General features: G+C 40.3%; 1 protein-coding gene across 1 annotated transcript in view; it reads right to left on the bottom strand.

Annotated features, from left to right (window-relative positions):
• Positions 1–5,226: 5,226 nt before the first annotated feature.
• hmcn1 (hemicentin 1) overlaps positions 5,227–22,723 on the bottom strand; it is a 281,768-nt gene continuing 264,271 nt past the window's right edge. Inside the window, exons 96-107 of the mRNA XM_028811373.2 lie at positions 22,121–22,242; positions 20,259–20,496; positions 20,010–20,072; positions 19,723–19,842; positions 18,770–18,904; positions 18,562–18,675; positions 18,330–18,455; positions 18,120–18,248; positions 10,834–11,172; positions 8,660–8,779; positions 8,420–8,546; positions 5,227–6,331 (exon numbers count right to left, since the gene is read on the bottom strand). Of these exons, the coding sequence (XP_028667206.2) occupies positions 5,965–6,331; positions 8,420–8,546; positions 8,660–8,779; positions 10,834–11,172; positions 18,120–18,248; positions 18,330–18,455; positions 18,562–18,675; positions 18,770–18,904; positions 19,723–19,842; positions 20,010–20,072; positions 20,259–20,496; positions 22,121–22,242 (2,000 nt within the window). The 3' untranslated portion in view covers positions 5,227–5,964. The remainder of the gene's footprint in view (positions 6,332–8,419; positions 8,547–8,659; positions 8,780–10,833; positions 11,173–18,119; positions 18,249–18,329; positions 18,456–18,561; positions 18,676–18,769; positions 18,905–19,722; positions 19,843–20,009; positions 20,073–20,258; positions 20,497–22,120; positions 22,243–22,723) is intronic.

Genomic DNA, 22,723 nt, shown 5'->3' with positions numbered 1-22,723 from the left:
AGGGTGTCGACAGGGATGACCAGCATTGCTTACCCACACTTGTATTTACTTATTAATTATTATTAAATAAGACACAAAACATCACCCAGTAGATGAAGGCAGTGTGGGCCATTTGATGACCATTTGAACACGTTGCGTTGCAGCAGATAAAATATTAGGTTTACAAAAACCCTTCACATTTTTCACAGAGAATATAAGAGTCAAGTGCATGGCCTGTAAAAAGAGGCACGGATTACTCTGGACATCATATGTTTTCAACCTTTTTATTAGTTACGATAGACCGTGTTAAGCTGAACACGAATCTAATGTCTGATTGACCGAATCACACAGGAATTTGGAGAAACCTGGAATTCACTTTCATTAAATTTAGGGGGGTTTAATATCTTAATGACACTGACACATTACATTAGTTCAGCTGAGCTAAAATGGATTCCTGCTGATTTCAGTGCCGAACAAAAGTCAGTCAGCGTGATAGGATCCCACTTGCCATGATACTGATTTATTTTTTTTTCCCCATTGTTGCAGTGTTCTGGTGAAACATGTCACCATGTTCATCACGGATTGCACCAGATTTAGTTGGGAAGAAGTCCAAGTGTGAATTTAGAAAATGAATCTTCAGCAGCACGTTGTGCTCCTTAATCATGGCGTCAATTCTTTGTGTCAAATATCGAAATCCTTCACCTTACTAGTTTATTGCTTTCACAAAATGTATCAGTCCAAGTTTTATTTTTTTGTTTCCTTTTCATATCGCTGTGGCACATAAACCATTTGTCAACCCAGCAATTATCTGTCCTGGAACCAAACACCACTGAAGTGGCCAGTCCATTTTAATGTAATGAGACCTTCCCATTCACCGTACTTGGTATATCTGAGCTGCACTTGCATGGCGTACAGTAGCAGTGCCGCTCACCTCATGTACCAGTTGTAGTTGTTGTACTGTGTGTGTCTGTACACACAGTATCTCACAAAAGTGAGTACACCCCTCACATTTTTGTAAATATTTTATTATAACTTTTCATGGGACAACACTGAAGATAGTTAGTGTACAGCTTGTATAACAGTGTAAATTTGCTGTCCCCTCAAAATAACTCAACACACAGCCATTAATGACCTCTGGCAACAAAAGTGAGTACACCCCTAAGTGAAAAATGTCCAAATTGTGCCCAATTAGCCATTTTCTCTCTCTGGTGTCATGTGACTCGTTAGTGTTACAAGGTCTCAGGTGTAAACGGGGAGCAGGTGTGTTAAATTTGGTGTTATCGCTCTCATATTCTCTCAAACTGGTCACTGCAAGTTCAACATGGCACCTCATGGCAAAGAACTCTCTGTGGATCTGAAAAAAAGAATTGTTGCTCTACATAAAGATGGCCAAGGCTATAAGAAGATTGGCAACACCCTGAAACTGAGCTGCAGCACAGTGGCCAAAACCATACAGCGGTTTAACAGGACAGGTTCCACTTAGAACAGGCCTCGCCATGGTCGACCAAAGAAGTTGAGTGCACGAGCTCAGCGTCATATCCAGAGGTTGTCTTTTGAAAACAGACGTATGAGTGTTGCCAGCATTGCTGCAGAGGTTGAAGGGGTGGGGGGGTCAGCCTGTCACTGCTCAGACCATACGCCGCACACTGCATCAAATTGGTCTGCATGGCTGTCGTCCCAGAAGGAAGCCTCTTCTAAAGATGATGCACAAGAAAGCCTGCAAACAGTTTGCTGAAGACAAACAGACTAAGGACATGGATTACTGGAACCATGTCCTGTGGTCTGATGAGACCAAGATAAACTTATTTGGCTCAGATGGTGTCAAGCGTGTGTGGCGGCAACCAGATGAGGAGTACAAAGACAAGTGTGTCTTGCCTACAGTCAAGCATGGTGGTGGGAATGTCATGGTTTGGGGCTGCATGAGTGCTGCTGGCACTGGGGAGCTACAGTTCATTGAGGGAACTATGAATGCCAACATGTACTGTGACATACTGAAGCAGAGCATGATCCCCTCCCTTCGGAAACTGGGCCGCAGGGCAGTATTCTAACATGATAATGACCCCAAACACACCTCTAAGATGACCACTGCCTTGCTAAAGAAACTGAGGGTAAAGGCACTGGACTGGCCAGGCATGTCTCCAGACCTAAACCCTATTGAACATCTGTGGGGCATCCTCAAATGGAAGGTGGAGGAGCACAAGGTCTCTAGCATCCACCAGCTCCGGGATGTTGTCATGGAGGAGTGGAAGAGGATTCCAGTGGCAACCTGTGAAGTTCTAGTGAACTCCATGCCCAAGAGAGTTAAGGCAGTGCTGGAAAATAATGGTGGCCACACAAAATATTGACACTTCGGGCACAATTTGGACATTTTTCACAGAGGGGTGTACTCAATTTTGTGAGATACTGTGTGTGTATGTATATATATATATATATATATACAAACAGTGGGTATAGAAAAGAATCGCCCCCCTTTGAAATATTCCCATTTTTTTGTTTTACAGCCTTAAATGAAAACACACACAAAAAATATTCCTTCCCAGCTTTACTTACTCAATGCAACATACAAGTGAAAAATATCACAGCTACAGTTCTGAAAAATTATAAAAAATTAAAAACAAGACATACTGAGATTAATAAAGGATCACCCCCAATGTCATTGTCATTTTTCTGAACCACCTTTTTCTTTAATGACAGCCTTGAGTCTGTTGGGATACTTCTCTATCAGCTCTGCACATCTAGATTGAGCAATATCTGCCCACTCTTCTTTCAAGTTCGGTCAGATTGGATTCTGAGCGTTGGTGGACTGATATCTTCAAATCTTTCCACAGATTTTCAGTGTGATTTAGGTCTGAGCTGTGACTGGGCCACATGAGGACAATCACTTTTTTCTCCTTCAGCCACTGTGTGGTCAATTTTGCTGTGTGCTTCGGGTTGTTATCATGTTGAAAGGTGAACATTCTGTCCATCTTCTACTTTCTGCAGAGGGTAGCAGGTTTTTCTCAAGAATTTGACGGTATTTTGCCCCATCCATTTTTTCCTTTCTACCCTAACAAGAGCCCCTGGCCCTGGGTCAGAGAAACACCACCACAACAGGATGCTGCCACCCTCCATACTTTACTGTAGGTATGGTGTGTTGTGGATGGTGAGCTGCATTAGATTTCCACCAGGTGTACCATTTGGTATTGAGGCCAAATAGTTCGATTTTGGTCTCCTCTGACCATGAGACCTTTTTCCACTTGGCATCACAATCTTCAAGGTGCATTCTGGCAAAGCTCAACTGAGCCTTAATGTGGCCTTTCTTGAGAAGTGGCTTTTTCCTTGTGACCCCTCCCGAACCAGCCACAGTTGTGGAGCGCTTGTGAAATTGTTGTCATATGCACACAATGACCACTTTTTCCCCATAAAATCCTGTAAGTCCTTCAAAGTGGCCACTGGCCTCTTGGGAGCCTCTCTTACCAGTTTCCTCTTTGCTCTTCCATCCAGTTTGGTACTACTAGGACCCTCCCTGGATCCTCCAAACACTTGCCACTTCTTTTTTATGGACTTTACTGGAACTCCATGGGATTGATAAAGCCTTTGAGATTTTTTTGTATACATCTGCCTTAAGTCTGTCCACAACTCTATCCCTGAGATCTTTTGAAAGTGGCTCGCCTCCCATAGTCAGTTGTTTGCTGTCAGTTGCACTACCAAGCAAGGGAATGAATGGTCCAGGAACAGCTTCACTAATCACACTGATTACAATTGATCACAGGTGCAAGGAAGCCAGTAACCATGGTCTGCAATGGAAATGGTGGTCACCTACACCTGACAAATATTGTTTAGGAGGTGGTGATCCTTTATTAATCTCAGGATTTCTTGTTTTTTATTTTTTAAATTTCTTTTGAACTGTAGCTGTGATATCTTTCACTTGGATCTTATAGATTGCATTGAGTAAGTAAAGCAGGATATTGGTTTGTGTGTTGTCATTTAAGGCTGTAAAGCAAAAAAAAAATGGGAATATTTCAAAGGAGGCGATTCTTTTCTACACCCACTGTGTCTATATATATATATATATATATATATATATATATATATATATATATATACAGTATAAAAGAGAGAGGAAATCACAAAAAAGACGAGTGCAGTAAAATGGTACACGATCTTTGAGATCGGCAGGCCAAAATCTACAGGATACACCCAAAAGGAAACACCGTTTAGGCAGGCCATTAGAGGTGATCAGTCCGAGGACGGTGTCAGGTTAGGTGTTGCTCAAGTTTTCCTCAGACTTTAGTGTTTCTCATTTTAGCCCCATGGCATGTTGATCTGTTCTGATCTGTTACGGTGAATCTGCTCTTTCTAAACAAACTTCCATTTTGTAGTCCTGGTGGGTCACAGTGGCTGGAGGTTTTTGTTCCAACCCAATTTCTTAATGAGAAGTAAATTACATTTAATGACAGCAACATTTTTCTGCTTCATTTTAGTTGTCTCACTTGTTTAGATTTCTCACTTTTAGTTGCTTATTTTAGTGTTAAACAGCTGTATTCATTGTTTTAACTGCTCCTTATTAGCAATAAGATGCAAATGACAAAGGAGCCCACTGACAGACTGAGGAGATCGTTCCTCCCCCACACTATATGACTCTTCAATTTCACCTGGGGGGGGGGCAACGTTAAAATTATACAAAGTTATTGTCTGTCTGTATACCTGCATTGTTATTGGCATTGTTATTACTCTTTAATTTAATATTGTTTTTATCAGTATGCTGCTGCCGGAGTATGTGAATTTCCCCTTGGGATTAATAAAGTATCTATCTATCTATCTATCTATCTATCTATCTATCTATCTATCTATCTATCTATCTATCTATCTATCTATCTATCTATCTATCTATCTATCTATCTAACTCATCTCCATCTACACCTGTGCATTGACTGTGAACTATCTGGTTTAATAAAATATTTGGAAGGAAACAGAACAGAAAAAAAGTGAAAGACAGAGAATTACTCATCCGTTTTAGGCTTCAAGTCATTTCAGATCATACAATGTAAGAAAAACCTGACATGGCAGAATGAAAATAAGCCATGGAATTAAACGTGGTCCATTATTGGCGGGATTGTTTTCTAATTAAGCAGGACTGACGACGCTCACCACTGCCCTAGAGTGTTGTTGCCTGTAGGTATCTGGCAGACATTATTGGCGTTGCTGCTCATTATGCAATACTTGCTTTATTTTTATTTTGTATATATTTCAGTCAAAGACAAAGACTTTTATTTGTATTTGTTACACCATTTTATTAAAAATATTGATACAGCATAAAATCATGACTGACAAATCATATGTACAAATTGTAAAAATAGAATACATCTTGATATTTGACCTCAGTGGTGTTTTAGAAAAGAATCCAGAATAAAACAAGGATCCTGGAATGAATTATGTACTAGTGATGCATGCATCTTATTCTGGGCCTGACTTCTTCCCAGCAGGACACTTTAAATACACTACATTATAGAAATGGTAGCTATTTTCAAAGTATAAAAAGTAAAATGTTAAAATGTGCAAAATATGCAACAACTGCCTGAGAACCAAACTGAGACTCCCAACAATGGGAGAGCTGTCATTATGGGCCTTGCCACCAGGGGTCATGATGTGTATTTTTAATTTTTCTCTCTTCTAAATGAATTGAATGTGTGGGACGGTGCACTTTCAATGTTTTCAGAAGCAATAATGAACTGTACGGATAGATGCTGTTCTTCACGAATACAAATAGTTTCTCTGTCTGATATGTAAACAAACACAATTACAAACTACACCTCTGCTTCTCCAGTGAAATCGTATTTTGTTCAAAAAAAGTATATAGTAATGCATTGACGTCCTTTATAATGCATCCTTCCATAGCTTTCAATTGTCTATTTTTTTGGATAATCACCCCCTTCTTCCAAGAGGCAAGTGTTTGTACAGATATGGCAGTTTCTCCTTGCCAGAATTCAGAATCACTGAAGTGCTCTAGTAAGGATATGCAGACACGGCAATGTACACAATGAAAGTGGTCTGATACTCGATGCTTCCATCGGCACTGTAGGACAAGGCGCGCACTTTCATCCTGTACGTGTGGGGCTCTCTCAGAGGCCTGATGGTGAAGACAACTCCTTTGAGGTTCTCATCCCGGATTGCAAAGGGGATTGTGGCATCCTCATCCACTACAAAGAAGGTGGTGCGGGGATGGACGACTCCATCCTGGGTGTAGGCGACTAAGCGGATAAGGTCTTGATTAGCAGCGATCCCAAAGGGAAGCGACACTAACTTGTATTCTAAGGCATATGGGCTCAGGGCACACTCCAAGTCATTTGGGAGGCAGTTTTTGAGGCAGAACCTACAAAAAAAGACATTATTACGTTGCAAATACAAATCAAATCAAATCAAAAGAGGCGAAAAATGCCTTTGCTCTTTGTCTTGTGAAATGTCCATAACACAGAGGCTCTACTTTTAGGCAGTTGATTGTTAAAATATGACACTTTACACATTTAGTTGGAACATGGTTTGAATCCCAAGTCCTGTTCAATGTTAAGGGGCAACATGCCCTGTGATGGACTGGCACCTCATCCAGGGTTAGCTCAGGTCTCTCTGTTCTGATGGGATATGCTTAAGCCTCCTGTGACCCCTACACATGCATTAAGCAGAGTTCAAAATGGAAGAGTGTTTAGCAATGCTCAACACTCCATAATGTTTTCCATCCATCCATCCATCCATTATCCAACCCACTATATCCTAACTACAGGGTCACGGGGGTCTGCTGGAGCCAATCCCAGCCAACACAGGGCGCAAGGCAGGAAACAAAGCCCGGGCAGGGCGCCAGCCCACCGCAGCCATAATGTTTTGTGATAGTTAAATTCTACAGATTCTATCCATCAGGGTGTAAGGCAAGAACCAGACTTGGCAAGGTGTCCTGCCCACCAGCTTGCATCAGAGTCTCAAATCAACCTAACCTGTGGGAGTAAACCCCCTGCAAACTCATGGAGAGACTGTGCACTCGCAGCACCGGGAGTTTGTGCTGTGGCTGTGAGAGAGCAGGGTCCCATCGCTCTACTGGACCACCCACTGTTGTTAGAGTTGGTCTGTTGTTATGGGCTGTGTCAAGTAGATGATGGCACAGCTTCAAGGTAAAACAGTCCGTAACAAGTTGTTTCCACCACCCTTTGTTCAGGTAGGGATGGTGGGTTTATAGCAATACACTACAGCCAAACGGTTATTTACAGCTGGGGCTAAAGCTGATTTCACATTACGTGACTTCTAGTCGTTGGGTATGTCAGACTTTTGAGGTCTCATCGCTGGGCCATGTCAGTGTACGCAACTGAACATCACTGGGCATGTCAAAATTTAACAGCTGCGTACCAAATCTTCAAGCACAATCCTGTTCATCTCTTTTTCTGACAGCCAATAATGTGTTGCCTGATGGAGCCAGTGCTGTACAAAGGGATGACGGGTACGGTAAGTTCCGCCACAGTCTCGGCCCTTTGTTTATTTATTTTAACTTTATTTCATTCTGCCATGGTACCTAAAACACGTGCCATGAGACAGCCGAGCTTTTCTTCTGTTTGCGGTGTCCAAAACACCCATGGTCCTTATTCCTCGAACCGTCATTACTGTACATGAAGTATACTTCTGGGTGAGCATTCTTTGCTTGTCAGCTCTCATGCGCACAACAGCCTACCACTACGACTAAAGATACCATCCAGCCTGTTGGATTTTGTTAGAGTGAGTCGCAGGGTACATCGGACTGGGCAACCGGAGGTCACAGGAGTGCACCATTGACTGCCTCGGACTCGCTAAGATTATATAAATGAAGGCTTAGTCTAAAAATCGGTCATTTAGTATGATCTGGCCTCCAGACAATGAAATTCTCTTGCGCTGAGTCTCCCACCTGCCTTCTAGCATACAGTGCCTGTTGGCTTTTTTAATGATGGCTTTCATTTGGCCACTCTTGTACAGGGTGGTCCAGATCTAATTATGCAATTATTGCATTACATTAAAAGCTGCATAGTTAGATCTGGACCACCCTATAAAAGTGCAGTTTTATTGGTCGTCATTCTTTATAGCCACCAGGCTACAGCTGTAGGGAAAAAAGGAGGACATCGCCAAAGCAGCTTCAGGGGGATCCAGAGGGAGTGCACAACAACGGCACTGCTGCAGCTCGGAAAATGGCAGCTTCTTTGTTTGATGCGTTTTTTATCAGTGTTACTAACTTTTTACACTGAAATGCGTAGCTGGTATCAGATCAGTAGCTGTCTTGTAACTTTGTGGATGGCTTGTTTTGTAGAATTTGCTGTTTTCCGCTACAGTTTATGTTTACCATTACTTACGAAGTTTCTTTTCACCTACTGAATGTGTTTGACCTTTGTGTTCTCTCAGTGGTTAAATCGACGTCCTCTAAACGTGCACAGATGAAAGATGAACGACTTACCCGGTGGCCGGGTCCCTCTGGTAGTTTGGCGGACATGGAGTGTCTATACACTGGTAACTGCCTCTCATGTTGAAACACATGCGATTCACGCCACACTGTATATTTTGTTCAGCACACTCATCAATATCTAGACAAAGGGAAATAAACATCTAAAGTAGACTGGAAGGGAATCAAATACAACATGGCTGTACAAAAAGCCGTGTTAATGGAGCAACGTCATTACACGAGAAGTGGGCTCACCTTGACACGTTTTGCCATTTAGCATTAGTCGATATCCACTAGGACAAAGGCACTTATAACTTCCCTGGATGTTCATACATTCATGTTGGCAAACTTCTTTGGTTTCACATTCATTGATGTCTAAGTAGGAGATAAAAATTACATTTAAGCAAATCAGTAACGACAAAAGTTCAAATCTTTATACCAACCCCGGCAAAAATTATGCAGTCACAACCCTTGGAGGATGATCATTCAGCTATTTTACTTTGTTGCAGAAAAAAAAAAATCACAGAAATGATATAAATCTTTTTATTTAACAGCTGAATGATCTGACATTGTAAAACATACCTCAGAAAAATTAAATGGAATTGCTGTAATTAATGTCACATTTTTTGTTCAAACCAAGTAGAGGAAAAAATGATGGAATCACTCAATGATGAAGAAAAAATGATGGGAATCACCTGGTAATTTGCATTTCTGAAACAAATACCTGTACAAGTGTAAATAGGCCAATTAGTGAGCAGTTTAAAGCGAGTGCTTGCAGACCTCAAGGAGCTGACTGACCAGAATCGTGGGCCCAACAAGAAAGCTGTCAGTTCAAACTGTGGAAAGGATTCTACAACTCCTTCAAGAAGGTATTTCAAAATGGAGTGTGGCAAAGGTTTTTGGTTATTCCCAGTTAGCTGTGTCTAAAATTGGGAGCAAGGACAAACAAAATGGAAAAGTCGGAAAAGGGAAACATCCAGATAAGACCAAGGAAGACATCAAAGCGTCAGGACAGAAAACTCAAAGCAGTATGCCTGGAAAACAGAAAATGCACAACAGAAGAAATGGAAAACAAATGGGCAGACACAGGAGCCATTGTTGTGACCAAACTGTAAGAAATTGGCTGAAAGAAACGAGATTTACATACATAAAAGCCAAATGTAAACCATTATTGACACCTAAACAGAAAGAAACAAGGTTACAGCGGGCTAAAGAGAAGCAGTCATGGATTGTGGATGATTGGATGAAAGTAACATCCAGTGATGAATCACAAATCTGCATTGGCCAAGAAGATGAGGCTGGAACTTTTGTTTGGTGCCTTTCCAAAGAAACATATAAAGATGACAAGCAAATGTCCACACTCACTGCTGATATGGGGTTGCATGTCAGGTAAAGGAGCAGGGGAGATATTGACATTTTGGAGACTTTTCTCATTCCGTCAATCGAAAGTACATTTGGTGATGATGAAGTCTTTTTTCAGGATTTTAATACCATCCATTTTGCCATAGAGCAAAGAGAATTAAATCTTTTCTTCAGAAAAGGCATATCAGCTCAATGACATGGCCAGCAAACAGTGTGGATCTCAACCTGATTGATGGTCCATGCTATACAAGAAAGCTGGAATGTGATTGATGAAGAATATTGCTTTTCATTAGTGATGTCTATGCCTCAGAGAATTCAAGCTGTCATAAAAGTCAGAGGAAGTGCAACAAAGTACTAATTGTAATTTTTTGGGATAATGATTCCATAATTTTTGCCAGGGGTTGTATACACTTGATAACACCGAGAAGACACCCAAAATTCAATTATACTACAGAATTTTACAGTGCTGTGCTGCATCCATCCATCCACTTCCTGAAGCTCCAGTTCAAGTTGGCATTGAATGGGTCTGCCAGTCCATTACAAGCCCAATCATGCACATGGGGCCAAATTACAGGAACCACTTAACCTAATACACACATACACACACACGTCTTTGAGATATGAAAGAAAAAACAAAGTACAAGGAGCAAAATCCATGCAGGCAAGGGGATATCGTGCAGCCTCCACCCAGACAGTGACCAGAATGGGATTCAATCCCAGCTGCTATGCTTTAGGCAATGGGCAAAAATAAAAATACACACACTGGACTGAGAACTTGGCTCCATTATTGAGGAATTACAATCCTCCCTGATCCTTGATGCAGACTCAGCCACAATGCATGTGTTGCTCACCTTCTGAGGAAACAGCACTGTTCGTTCAGAAATGTGCTGAGACGCTCTGTGGACTCAGACAAAGGGTCCATCCTACTGCAGTGTGGCCTGTCACAGCCAACATCAGATGAACTTTACCAAGGATCAAATTCAGCCAAATCCTTTACTATATGAAATGATGACTTCATAATAATATCAAAAACTGACACTTATTTGTTGTTTTTGAATGATAGTTACCTATGCATTGGCCAGGCCTTGCCTGAAAGCCATCAGGACAGGCATCCCTGCGTGATCTGGAGAAAGGCACTCTAATGTTGTTAAATGGAGAATAGGAATTATATGTCTGTGAAACAACTCTGTGATACTGCCGCTGGTAGTGGTTTCCAGTAGGAGAAAGCTGGACTGGCCTATAGGTGTCTGAAGAGCTGTCATAACTAGGCAACTTCTCCAGTCCGGCACATGACTTCCCATCGCCTAGCAATTGTCGTCCAGCTGGACAGAGGCACTTGAAGCTTCCAGGGGTGTTGAGGCACTGGAAGGCACAAGGTGTGGGCACCCTTTCGCATTCATTAATGTCTGCCCGACAAGGTCAATTTCCATTGCAAACAAACGGAAGATGAAGGTTGTTGGGTTTCAGGGGCAGGATGAGAGAGAAAAACAAATAAAACAAAGGACGTTCAGTCAGGAGGATAACAGAAATACTGCGCTTCAGCAAAGCGGCTCAACTTAATGCTTATGACTGTTAGCACACTGGCTTGGCCCTGAAGCTGCAAGCACGAGTGAAAACAGGATGAGAGACTTGCAAGAATAGCCAGGCAAACCTTAGCGACCAGTTAGTAGGTGACCCATTCCCTCCAGTTATCTGGCAACATTAAACAGGAAAGGGAGAAGAAATTGCAGAGAGAGGTGTACGTGACATGTGCCGAACTCTTGGCTGCTGTTATTTGTAACAATTTACCTGCAAGTGCACGTTGCACGATCTGACATATTTTGATCCTTCACCATCTCACTTCATGTGGTCATTGTGACTAACCGGACAGTGAATATTTCATAAAGTAATTAATATATAATGATCCATCCGTACACTTTACAACCTGGTTAATCCAAATCAGGGTCACGAACATCCAGAGACTACAGATAGCAACTTAGCATTTGGAAAAAAGAAAATATTTGCTGTATTCTGGTTCCATTTCAAAAGAATACTTGACCTAAAAATTAATTTTTATTTTCTAGTTACTCAGTAGTTAGTAATGATGGCCAAGAAAAAAATGTAATCTTTCAAACGGGAGCCTATGGTGACCAGTGCTGGTCAACAGCAAACATTATGAAAACCATAACCAGAAAAACCTCACGTTGTTTGTGTTTCATAATCCATACGTCAAGTAATTCAATTGAATGCTCACAACATCCTGAACACATGCATTTTTTCTAAAACATGTTTAAATAAACCAATTCCAGTAAACGATTTTGTGAACAAAATGTGCTCAGATGTAAACGAGCATTTTAATTGTAGGCCTGCTTCCCTGTCGTTCTGTTTATAGTCATATCTACAACTGGACTACCTCTGGATGTGAAACTGCACTGGTGACTGTTGAAGCCTCTTGAATTTGCACAAGTACCAGACATATTCTCTTCCTGATAATCGCTTTTCTTCAACTTTGAGTCTTTAGTTGTAAATGTCTCTCAGTGAAATTTTAACTGTTGACATCACAAGGAATACAATGTAAACTAATGAATAAGCTGCTACTGGGCTGGACTTGTGAGCAATGAACGACGGGGGAGACGGGTCTTCAATTCAGATACTCCGCTGCATTTGGACACGTTCACAAGACCGGTTTTATTTAACAATATTTCAGTAAATATGCCTGCGTTTTTGACATTGTGAGCATACAACTGGATGACTTGACATATGGCTTATTCCATATGAGTAACGTATGATTATTTTTCAAGGACATTTTGATATTGTTTACTGTTGTCCAGCATTGGTCAACATGGACATTTATTGAATAAGAAACTTTGTTATCCCCATTCTTCATTAAAATACAAGATTAAAAATTTTTCTCAGCCATCACTCTACATTGGGTAAGTAACATAAAAATGGAATATTCCTTAACGATCCTTTTCCTTATTATACAGCGTGTGCCAGTACTTAATGGATAAGGCGAATGGACTAAAAATCACTGGGATGCATGTTCATATTTCATACAGGCTTGCTGTGGCACTGTGGTACAAAACTAGAAAAAAACAATGAAGGCTGTTGTGTTCTGCAAGTAACTGTGATGGGCTTTGTGGCAGAAACACTGGAGATATAAAAATCAGATTTTTTTTGTGCTACTGGACCCACCAAGGTTCATTTGTAAGTCCCTTTGAAATGCAAATGTATATGAATTGTATAAGTCATGTTCAAAACCTCATTGGGAACTCATCATAAACAACAAGAAAGCATTGTTCACCTTTGAGAAAAGCTGAAGAAAAAACTGATTGAAGGTGGTCTCACGTGTCAGTGACAAACTGAGAGTACCTGCTTGAGGCAAATGGAGCTGAAACCGTTTTTTTGCAATATTTGATCACACCGAGGTGGGACCTAACCCACTAGTCACTGGCATAAGACAAGAACCAACAACAGGCCACAAGCCATTTCATTGAAGGACACACTCCTGTAACAAATCCACACCACATGATGCCAAACGCAAGCCAATAATCAGCTTATCAGCAAGCATTAGAGTGTGAGATCAAACTGGAGCATTAGATAAAACTGTCAAGCTACCAATAAGTAGCAATAAGCAACCTCTACACACAAGACTAGCCTGCTGAGAATCAATCTTGCCTCATAGACAGGAAGAGAGAAAGGCTACATAATTAGTGTGCCACCATGACACCCACAAAATACAATGCTACTATTTATTGTTACTCATACAAAGTTGGTAGTTGTGAGAAAAAAATGAAATGGGCATTTTCTTTATATGTGTCAGTACTTCATTCAAGTCATGTTAAACGTGCCAGGTATAGAGAAACACTAACGTAGATCACAGGAAAGGGAATTACTTGTAAAAAGTCTGACATTATACACTGTGGTGGACGGCCGAGGCCCATGCCCAGCCAAGATGCCCCTTCAGTATATGTTCAGAGGGAGCAACCATGGACTATTCAATACCTGCCCCAGACGCTAGGTGGCAACCCCCCTCAGTTGGAGCGGTGCCTTGGTCTCCCGCAGGGCTCCATGGGAATTGGAGTTGGGTGCAGCCCTGTTGGGTCCCACAGGCGCCGCCATGGGGTGCTGCAGCTGGGACTCCTGAGTTCTTATGGGCAGTGTTTTCACCACACCCGGAAGTGCAGCCGGAACGCAAACACCTGGAACACTTCTGGGAGCCTTATAAAAGGAGCCAGCAGCCACCACTGAGCGCCAGAGTCGGGAGGAGGAGGATGAAGCTGCCTGGGTGGAGTGGAGGAAGAGTATTTTGTGTGCATTTATTTGGTGTGCTTGTGCGGGACCATGCTGCTGCTGAGGGACACGGGGAAGACATGTCCCCCAGCTGAAGAAAAATAAATCTTTTTGTTTATTTTTACACGTGCCTCTATTATCAGTCTGTGTCGGGTCGGGCACCTATATAGCGCCTTTACACAGCACACACAGAAGTAATTTCAGTCAGTGCCTAATGGAGTCAGACTTAGCGGTCTTGTTGCTCTAAAAACACTCTTTATTGAAACTACACACAGTAAGCCCACTGAATATTTGGACACTGACAAATTACAACTGAAAGTTCAGCCTCCACACACACTTCCAGCTTTTATATTTCAGACATTAATTTCTATAATTTCCTAGCTGTAACATACCCCCTACTCCAAATTTGGATCATGCCATGTAAATCCTTTTAAAAAGATGATTTGCCACATTTGATGGATGATTACAAACTTCATGCTATCTTGCCTTGTCTCCATGAATGGCAGAATAACAGTTGGACATAAACCGCCTTTTACATCAGCTGTCATCAAGAACTGGTTATGATAGCTGATGCATTCTTTGAAACTTTTACCTGTCACACTTCAATAGTTTTTCTATCAATACAAATAATTTTTCTGGTCTTTAGTTGCTAAAATAGGATACTTATAAAGCATCTGTTTATCCTATGAACATTTCAAGCAAAGATCTGTCATTACATCAGAAAGGACAAGAACAGCTTGCCAGGCTTTAGTAAAACAAGTATGGAATATTCTGAACAAATCACAGTAAGGAAATGAGACAGCAGGTCGTAAAAAATAAGATCATAAAGTGCCCAGCCTGCCCCGGGCTCACTGGGTGACTCAACTTCAGTAAGAGGATCTTAAACAAAATGGCAACAAAAACGCCTTCAACACCATCCAACCTCTGCTCCTTAGGGACAAGCTGAAAGAGATGGGAGTAGATTCATACCTGGTGGCATGGATCGTGAACGATCTTACAGACAGACCTCAGTATGTGCGTCTCGGGAACTGCAGGTCTGACATTGTGGTCAGCAACACAGGAGCGTCGCAGGGGACTGTACTTTCTCCGGTCCTGTTCAGCCTATATACATCGGACTTCCAATACAACTCGGAGTCCTGCCACGTGCAAAAGTTCGCTGACGACACTGCTATCGTGGGCTGGAGAGGAGAGGGCAGGAGGAGGAGTATAGGAACCTCATCAAGGACTTTGTTAAATGGTGCGACTCAAACCACCTACAACTGAACACCAGCAAAACCAAGGAGCTGGTGGTGGATTTTAGGAGGACCAGGTCCCTCATGGACCCTGTGATCATCAGAGGTGACTGTGTGCAGAGGGTACAGACCTATAAATACCTGGGAGTGCAGCTGGATGATAAATTGGACTGAACTGCCAATACTGATTCTCTGTGCAAGAGAGGACAGAGCCAGCTATACTTCCTTAGAAGACTGCCGTCCCTCAACATCTGCAATAAGATGCTGCAGATGTTCTATCAGATGGTTGTGGCGAGTGCCCTCTTCTACACAGTGGTGTGCTGGAGAGGCAGCATAAAGAAGAAGGACGCCTCACGCCTGGACAAACTGGTGAGGAAGGCAGGCTCTATTGTAGGCATGGAGCTGGACAGTTTGACATCCGTAGCAGAGCGACGGGCGCTCAGCAGGCTCCTATCAATTATGGAGAATCCACTGCATCCACTGAACAGTGTCATCTCCAGACAGAGGAGCAGCTTCAGCAACAGACTGCTGTCACTGTCCTGCTCCACTGACAGTCTGAGGAGATCGTTCCTCCCCCACACTATGCGACTCTTAAATTCCACCTGGGGGGGGGGGGGGGGGGTAATCGTTAACATTATACAAAGTTATTGTCTGTTTTTACCTGCATTTTTATTACTCTTTAATTTAATATTGTTTTTTATCAATATGCTGCTGCTGGAGTATGTGAATTTCCCCTTGGGATTAATTAAGTATCTATCTATCTATCTATCTATCTATCTATCTATCTATCTATCTATCTATCTATCTATCTATCTATCTATCTATCTATCTATCTATCTATCTATCTATCTATCTGAGCAAAGTTCATCTGAATTTAAATGTCCTGTTTGTGGTGTGCTATTCAGTTAACTTTGCATTCCTTTGTAGTTTAGGCCTTTGTTGTATTTTTGACTTATTACTTATAAGACATCAACAATTCATCCATAAAACATTAAAATGTATAAGCATTTTAATAAAGTGAATGATCCAGATGAGGTTCCGTTTTCAGATTTTTAACTACTTCGACATGGAAAACAGTTTCATTACAAGCATACGTTTTAGCATCTTTCCTTTCTTGCCTTCCTTCCTGAGTCTTAAAACATCTCACTGATACTTCCATGTATCTCTGCCAGCCTCAAAAATGAAGACATGCCATTCAGTATGTGCCATTCAGCCTAAAAGAATGTCTTTGAAATATGGGAGGAAACTTGAGTCCTAAGACGAAACCTACACAAACACAACCCATAAGCTTTAGAATTTAGCTTTACAAACGTAATGTCCACTTTTGTTTTATATTTGAGATGTACAATAAAATAATGTCTGCGCACTATTACCATCCCTCTGCCTGGTCATGTAACTATATTTGTGTATTTACAGCACTAAAAGAATAGACATGGAGCAGCATGGTGGGCAGTGGTTAATACCTCATGAATCCAGGATAACAGGTTTGAATCAAACCTCTGGCGGTTATCTGTACATTCTACACATGTCTGCATATTTTTTCTCCCACATCCCCAAAAATATGAGTGTTAAGTTATGAGTGTGTGCGTGACTGGACCTTGAGCTGGCCCTTTGTCCAGCGTTGGTTCCTGCCTTGCACCAGATGCCTACTAGTACCCTGAATTGGATTAAGCATGATTGACAATGTGACCTAGACAATATAATTAGAAAGACTTCCTGATTCCCTGAGTGAAGTTCTGGTGTAAATAACAGAGCTATAGGATGCTGGAGAAACTGACACTTAAGGAGATTTGATAATTACATTGTGTGTGTCATTTTAGGTTTAGCACAGTGCCACTTCATAAATCTTTTATTTACTAGTACTTTTTTCAGTTTTACCAATGTGAATGATGATGATGATGGTTACTTCAGTTGCAACAAAGCATTAATTACAGTTCTTGCCAATTTTTCTACACTTCAAGGATACAAGAAGTGTAACCAATAAAGCATCACACACATAGACGGAAACCAGTAGAGCAGTTAGCGAGTTTTGCTTCAATGAACTTATCAAACTAGGCAGTAAGTATTCTGATACACAGATTTAAGGCAATTCCACAAATCAGTGTACAAGCCTATGATATAATACATTTTCCAAATAAGATCTGTTTATGTTTTAAAATGTGAGAGAAAGTGGTACAGTAGGGGATGTTTGCAAAGCCAGCATTTTAGGAAGAATAATAATTTACTTTAAACACAAAAACATAGAAATAAAAGTATAGTACAATGAAAAGCACACTGTAAAATCCCATTCAAGAACAAATACAGACAAAAAGAATTAATACAGATGCTAAGACTACATTTTGGCATGACTTAGGATTAAGAGTGTTAATTATGATAATCATTTCAAATCACTCTAAAATAAGAGATCTTATTTCATGTTTTCATCGATGAAGTTCAAATGCAAACAACTTGGATTATACTGGAGGGCACAAATGCCCGTACAAATGTAAACTGACTCCAAAAATTTTAAGTGATTTGACTGTGGTAATTTCAAGGCACTGATAGAGATTAATGAAGAAGAATTAAGACAGACTCACTTACCATCTGGCACTTAATCACAGCAGGCTGAGAAGACATCATTTATCTGCAAGGTTCTCAATTACATTTTACAGCGTGTAATATATCACTAAATAGCAGTCTTGTACTCTATAAAATTGGCTCACTATATAGTAGTTAACCCATGACAGATGGCTTAAATATCCCCTTAAATAATGGCATTTACCATTTAACTTAAAAGCAGTTAAAACAAGAGATTGAGACAAGCAGTTATAATAATGTAGAGTAGCAACAGCAGGATACGATTTACATACCAAGACAGGGCTGACCCACTCCTTGAGAACGATAGCCACGTGGACAACTACAGTGATAGCTTCCACGTGTGTTTTCACAAATTTGATTGTATCTGCATTGGTGAATCCCATCTCTGCACTCATCGATATCTGTTGGAGAAAAGTATGCATTTTATATGACACTTTACAAAACTATGAAAAAAAATCTCCTTTCTGTCTCAGGCTTCTTACCTAAACATGTTCCATTATCCACTTTAGTCATACCACTCGGGCATAGATCGATGCACTTATATCCTCCTCGTGTATTCTTGCATTGCTGATCTGACCGACAGACATTTTGTCGGCATTCATTGATATCTGTTGATAAACAGGCAATGTTACAGAATGACAGGTCAATAGTGGTCTGTCTCAATATGAGAATCCCTGCTTTCTTAAGAACATTCCATGCTCTGGCCTGTCATACCAAAACACCTCCTGTTCCTCAAATGGAAACCAGGCTCACAGGTACAGCGGAAGCTGCCAATAATGTTAAGACACCTCTGGTGGCATGGATTGGATTCCTGACATTCGTTAATATCTGAAAAGATTCAATGAGAAAACATTATTTGTACATAAGTAAAATACAGTACTTCCACAAATTAAGATAATGATCTGTTTGTAGATAGTATAACCTTGACAGCTGAGTCCGTCAGATGTGCGTCGAAATCCTTGGCCACAGCGTACCACACATCGGTATGAGCCAATTGTATTTTCACAGTCTTGTCCTCCGTGGCAAATATGGCCCCCTAACACACACTCATTGATATCTGAAAGATTTACATACAGCAAAATTCTGTCATATTCAGTCAAAAAAGGAAACAAGACAGCCACGGCTTCTTGAACTGAGATCTGAATGTACACAATGCCTATAATATTTAAACTGTATGCAAATACTACTGTGTTGTTCTTATTAATGGTGACAAAAATTTGCTATTTTTGTAATAATCCTTTCCACAATAGCAGAGATTAATGCCTCACAGTGTCCCTTTATATTATAAAATGGTGAAGGTTATTAATAATAATTACAAAAATGATCGATTTTTGTTTAATGGACAGGTGGCAAGGTTCACCATTGCTAAATGACTTCAGTGTGTGCAGTTCACACTTCCTGTGTCTCTGAGGGATTTCTCTGGACTCTCTAGTTTACTCCTACTGTATGTCCCAGAGTTTGTTAGCTTGACTCATTGTGAATGTGTGTGTTTTTTAGAATGCCCTGCCATAAACTGGCATTTAAACCTGCCTCTGTCTGTATGACCATATGGTAGAAAAAATGAGTTCATACAAATGGCCAAATGTATAACCATTAACCACCAATTTGCAGCCACACCTAATTGGTCGCTTGGCTAAAAAACTGCCAAAAAATGCATTTGATGCAGGACTTCAGCTGTTAGAAAGAGTAGTGTGAGTAATTATTAGTTGAATCCTCAGGAGTTTCAAATTGTTGTTGCTGTAATTATTACACCGAGCTTTCATTTTCCTGGGAAATTTTCATGAATGAATCCTGTACACGTGCAAACAAAACAATAAAGAGCATTGAAGACAAAATCATTTCATTAGTACATCTTGTGTCTTTTTTTTTTTATACCTTGACAGGTTCTTCCATCTGCAGAGATGGTAAGACCTTGAGGACAGGAGCAATAATAGGTCCCCATGGTATTGTGGCACGAGTGGGAGCAGGGGTGATGAGCACTACATTCATTTTCATCTGTTTAAAAACAACAAAAGAAAAATGAAACTGACTGCTGGCAAAATACAAATGATTCACTTTCTTTTATTTTTAAATAAAATCCAGCTTCGTCTGCTAATAAATTTAAATTTATAGCAAATACATATTAATATGATGGTATATATTTTTGAAAGGAAAACAATGACCTGCACAGTATGGACCAGCAGAATCCAAACGAAAACCACTGGGGCACTGATTGCTTCGATCTCCTGCAAAAGTAAAGTGTACTTGGTTAGAGAACAATCCATTAAGATGTGCATGTAAACCATGAACTTTTTAATGCCTGAAAAAAGAAAGGTTTTCTGTGAAAACATTTGATTTTTCCTAAATTAGAATATAAGCAAATAATTGTTTTTATTAAGATTGTTAATATATAAAAATAGTCACTTGCTTACCTTTTGAAATGGTTGCATGGACCTTGTACTCCAGCATTTCTTGTAAAGGGTGGTATTTTGTTGTCATGGAGGATGCTTGAAGTGTCTCCACTAGAAATGGCATCCTGCCTTGAGAACTGTCATATGTGATCGTGTGATTCCATGAGTATGGAACGCTGATTTTATCAATGCTAAACATGCGGGTGGAGTGTGCATAGATCTGACCTGGGCCCGTTTGAATGTAGTCTTCAGTGTAATCCTACCAAAAACAAAACAAATGAATAAATAAATAGATTAAGTGTTAGTACTTTATACCATGTATAAATGGGGCATCCCTGAACCCAGAAAAACACCAAGGAAACCAAAGCATACAATAATAAACACTCATTATACAAAAAGGATATAAGAGAAGGATAAACAAAAAGAGGGCAACACAAAGTACAAAATGAACGAAGAAACAACTGTAGTGCCTTTCTGAGTCTGTTATAATTAGGTCAATCACCCTATCTAGTTGTACTTTTTCCAAAACTCCTTCCCTCTCACCTTTCACACCTCTCACATGACAATCTCTGGCCATTCTTTCTCCTTTCAGGTTGAGTTCTTGCCAATGACTGTCCTTCAGATTTAAGCTTCTGTCACAGAGTCAATTTAAAACCCCTTCCTGGGTTCAATTCTGGCCATTTCCCTGAATCACTTCATGGGATCAGAGACAGGCTTACCTTTAGGGACACCAGACTGTAGCTCCCCTTAGCCACTGCTGGTGTCCCTATACTCCTGAGTCTTCCCTGTTAAATAAAAGGTCAGCCCCCAATGAAGTCCCTGCACTGCCAAAGGGACAACAATGTCAACTTATTTCCTTGTAGACTCTTGTGGCTTCTACAGTTCACCACAGGTTTTTCCACCTCTGACTTGTTCACCCTGACCTCTGTCTCTCTCTTACTAATGGATCAGAAAATGGTTTGCTTTCCTGGTCATAACCACACATGGTTAAAACATGATGAACTTACTCTAATATGATTTTTTTAAAAAAGGATGTGAAAATCTATTCCTTATTTAAGGTCCTGGTGCCAGCTAGATGATACCACAGTAGTATGCATTTTCAAAAGTGCTTATCAGATTGATGTACAGCATATTTCTATCTGACTGGTACTGTTTCAGGAGGGTATTTATGAATAAAAGCCTTTTATAAATTTTAAAATAACCAATTAATCAGGAGACGCAAGAATAAAATTCTAGCATAATTAAAAAACACTAACTAGAAATTTCTAGATACTGCCATCAATTAAAGTGAGATGTTTAAATACACATTTGTCTTCTCATCTTTCATGATGCAAACATAAAATACAAGAGTAAAACCACAACATAATTAAAAGAAATTCACTGTAACTAGAAACTTCTAGATGCTTGCATTACATAAAGTATCCAGATGTTTAAAGGCACATTTGTACTTCTCATCTTTCATGATGCACTCATAAGGTATAAAACAATTATCTCTCTATGGAGACCACCTTTGTTTATAATGGGTGGACAGAACTGAGAACATTTTTCATAAAAATAATATGATTATTCAACCCTGTTGTATCAGATCTTCTGATGAAATCTTTTGTACTGATTTTTAAAATGGCTTGGATATTTTTTAATAGTATTTAATAGGAGGATAATATCATTCAGTTTGCTTCCCTGATGTTAATTCCTCCTGACGCCACTGACTTTTATCTACAGATGAGATATTGGGAAGGTAGGCCATCACTGCCATTCATAAAGCCTACCATATTTTATTTAGTTTCACTTTTTAACTTTTGCTGTCAAACACAACCCAAAGCATTCTAGTTGCAAAGTCTCTATACAATTCAAAACAAAAGCTGCTGCTATACAATTCTTACTTTTATATTCACGTCAGCAGTAGAAGGCAACTGTAAGATGTATCCATTTATAACAATGTCAAGGAGCAAGGCACCATCTGAGTCCAGTCCACGTGCTACATGGGTCATTCTCAAAATCTCACCTGGAAAAGGAAAGCCCATAAGTATCTACACATGAACATACTAGGTTTATCACTCCCAGTGAACACACAATTATTTATGTGTTAGTTTTCATTTCATTTTCCAACCTGCTTAGTCCTGAACAGGGTTTCATGTCTTTGGACTGTGGGAGGAAACTGAAGCACCCAGAAGAAACCCATTCAGATTTGGGGAGAACATGCAAATTCCATGCAGGGAGGACCCAGGACACAAACCCTGGTCTCCTTACTACGAGGTAGTAGCGCTACCAATGAATCCATTAAGAAGACCTTAAATTTACATGCAGTAAATGTTCTAGAAGCAACTATGAAGTTAATTTGTTATTTCTAGACAATCACAACAGTTAAAATGTATGGTTTTATTCAATTAGGGGTTCCATTAATGACAGAAAATACATAGAGACAAAACACATTAAGAGCTCTAAAAACACTAATCAATTTATTCTAATGTAAACCTTCAAAAAAC

Source organism: Erpetoichthys calabaricus, chromosome 10 (assembly GCF_900747795.2).
Source record: "Erpetoichthys calabaricus chromosome 10, fErpCal1.3, whole genome shotgun sequence".
Taxonomy (NCBI): domain Eukaryota; kingdom Metazoa; phylum Chordata; class Cladistia; order Polypteriformes; family Polypteridae; genus Erpetoichthys; species Erpetoichthys calabaricus.
The sequence above is the reverse complement of the archived record's forward strand: the minus strand, read 5'-3'. Positions and strand labels throughout refer to the sequence as shown.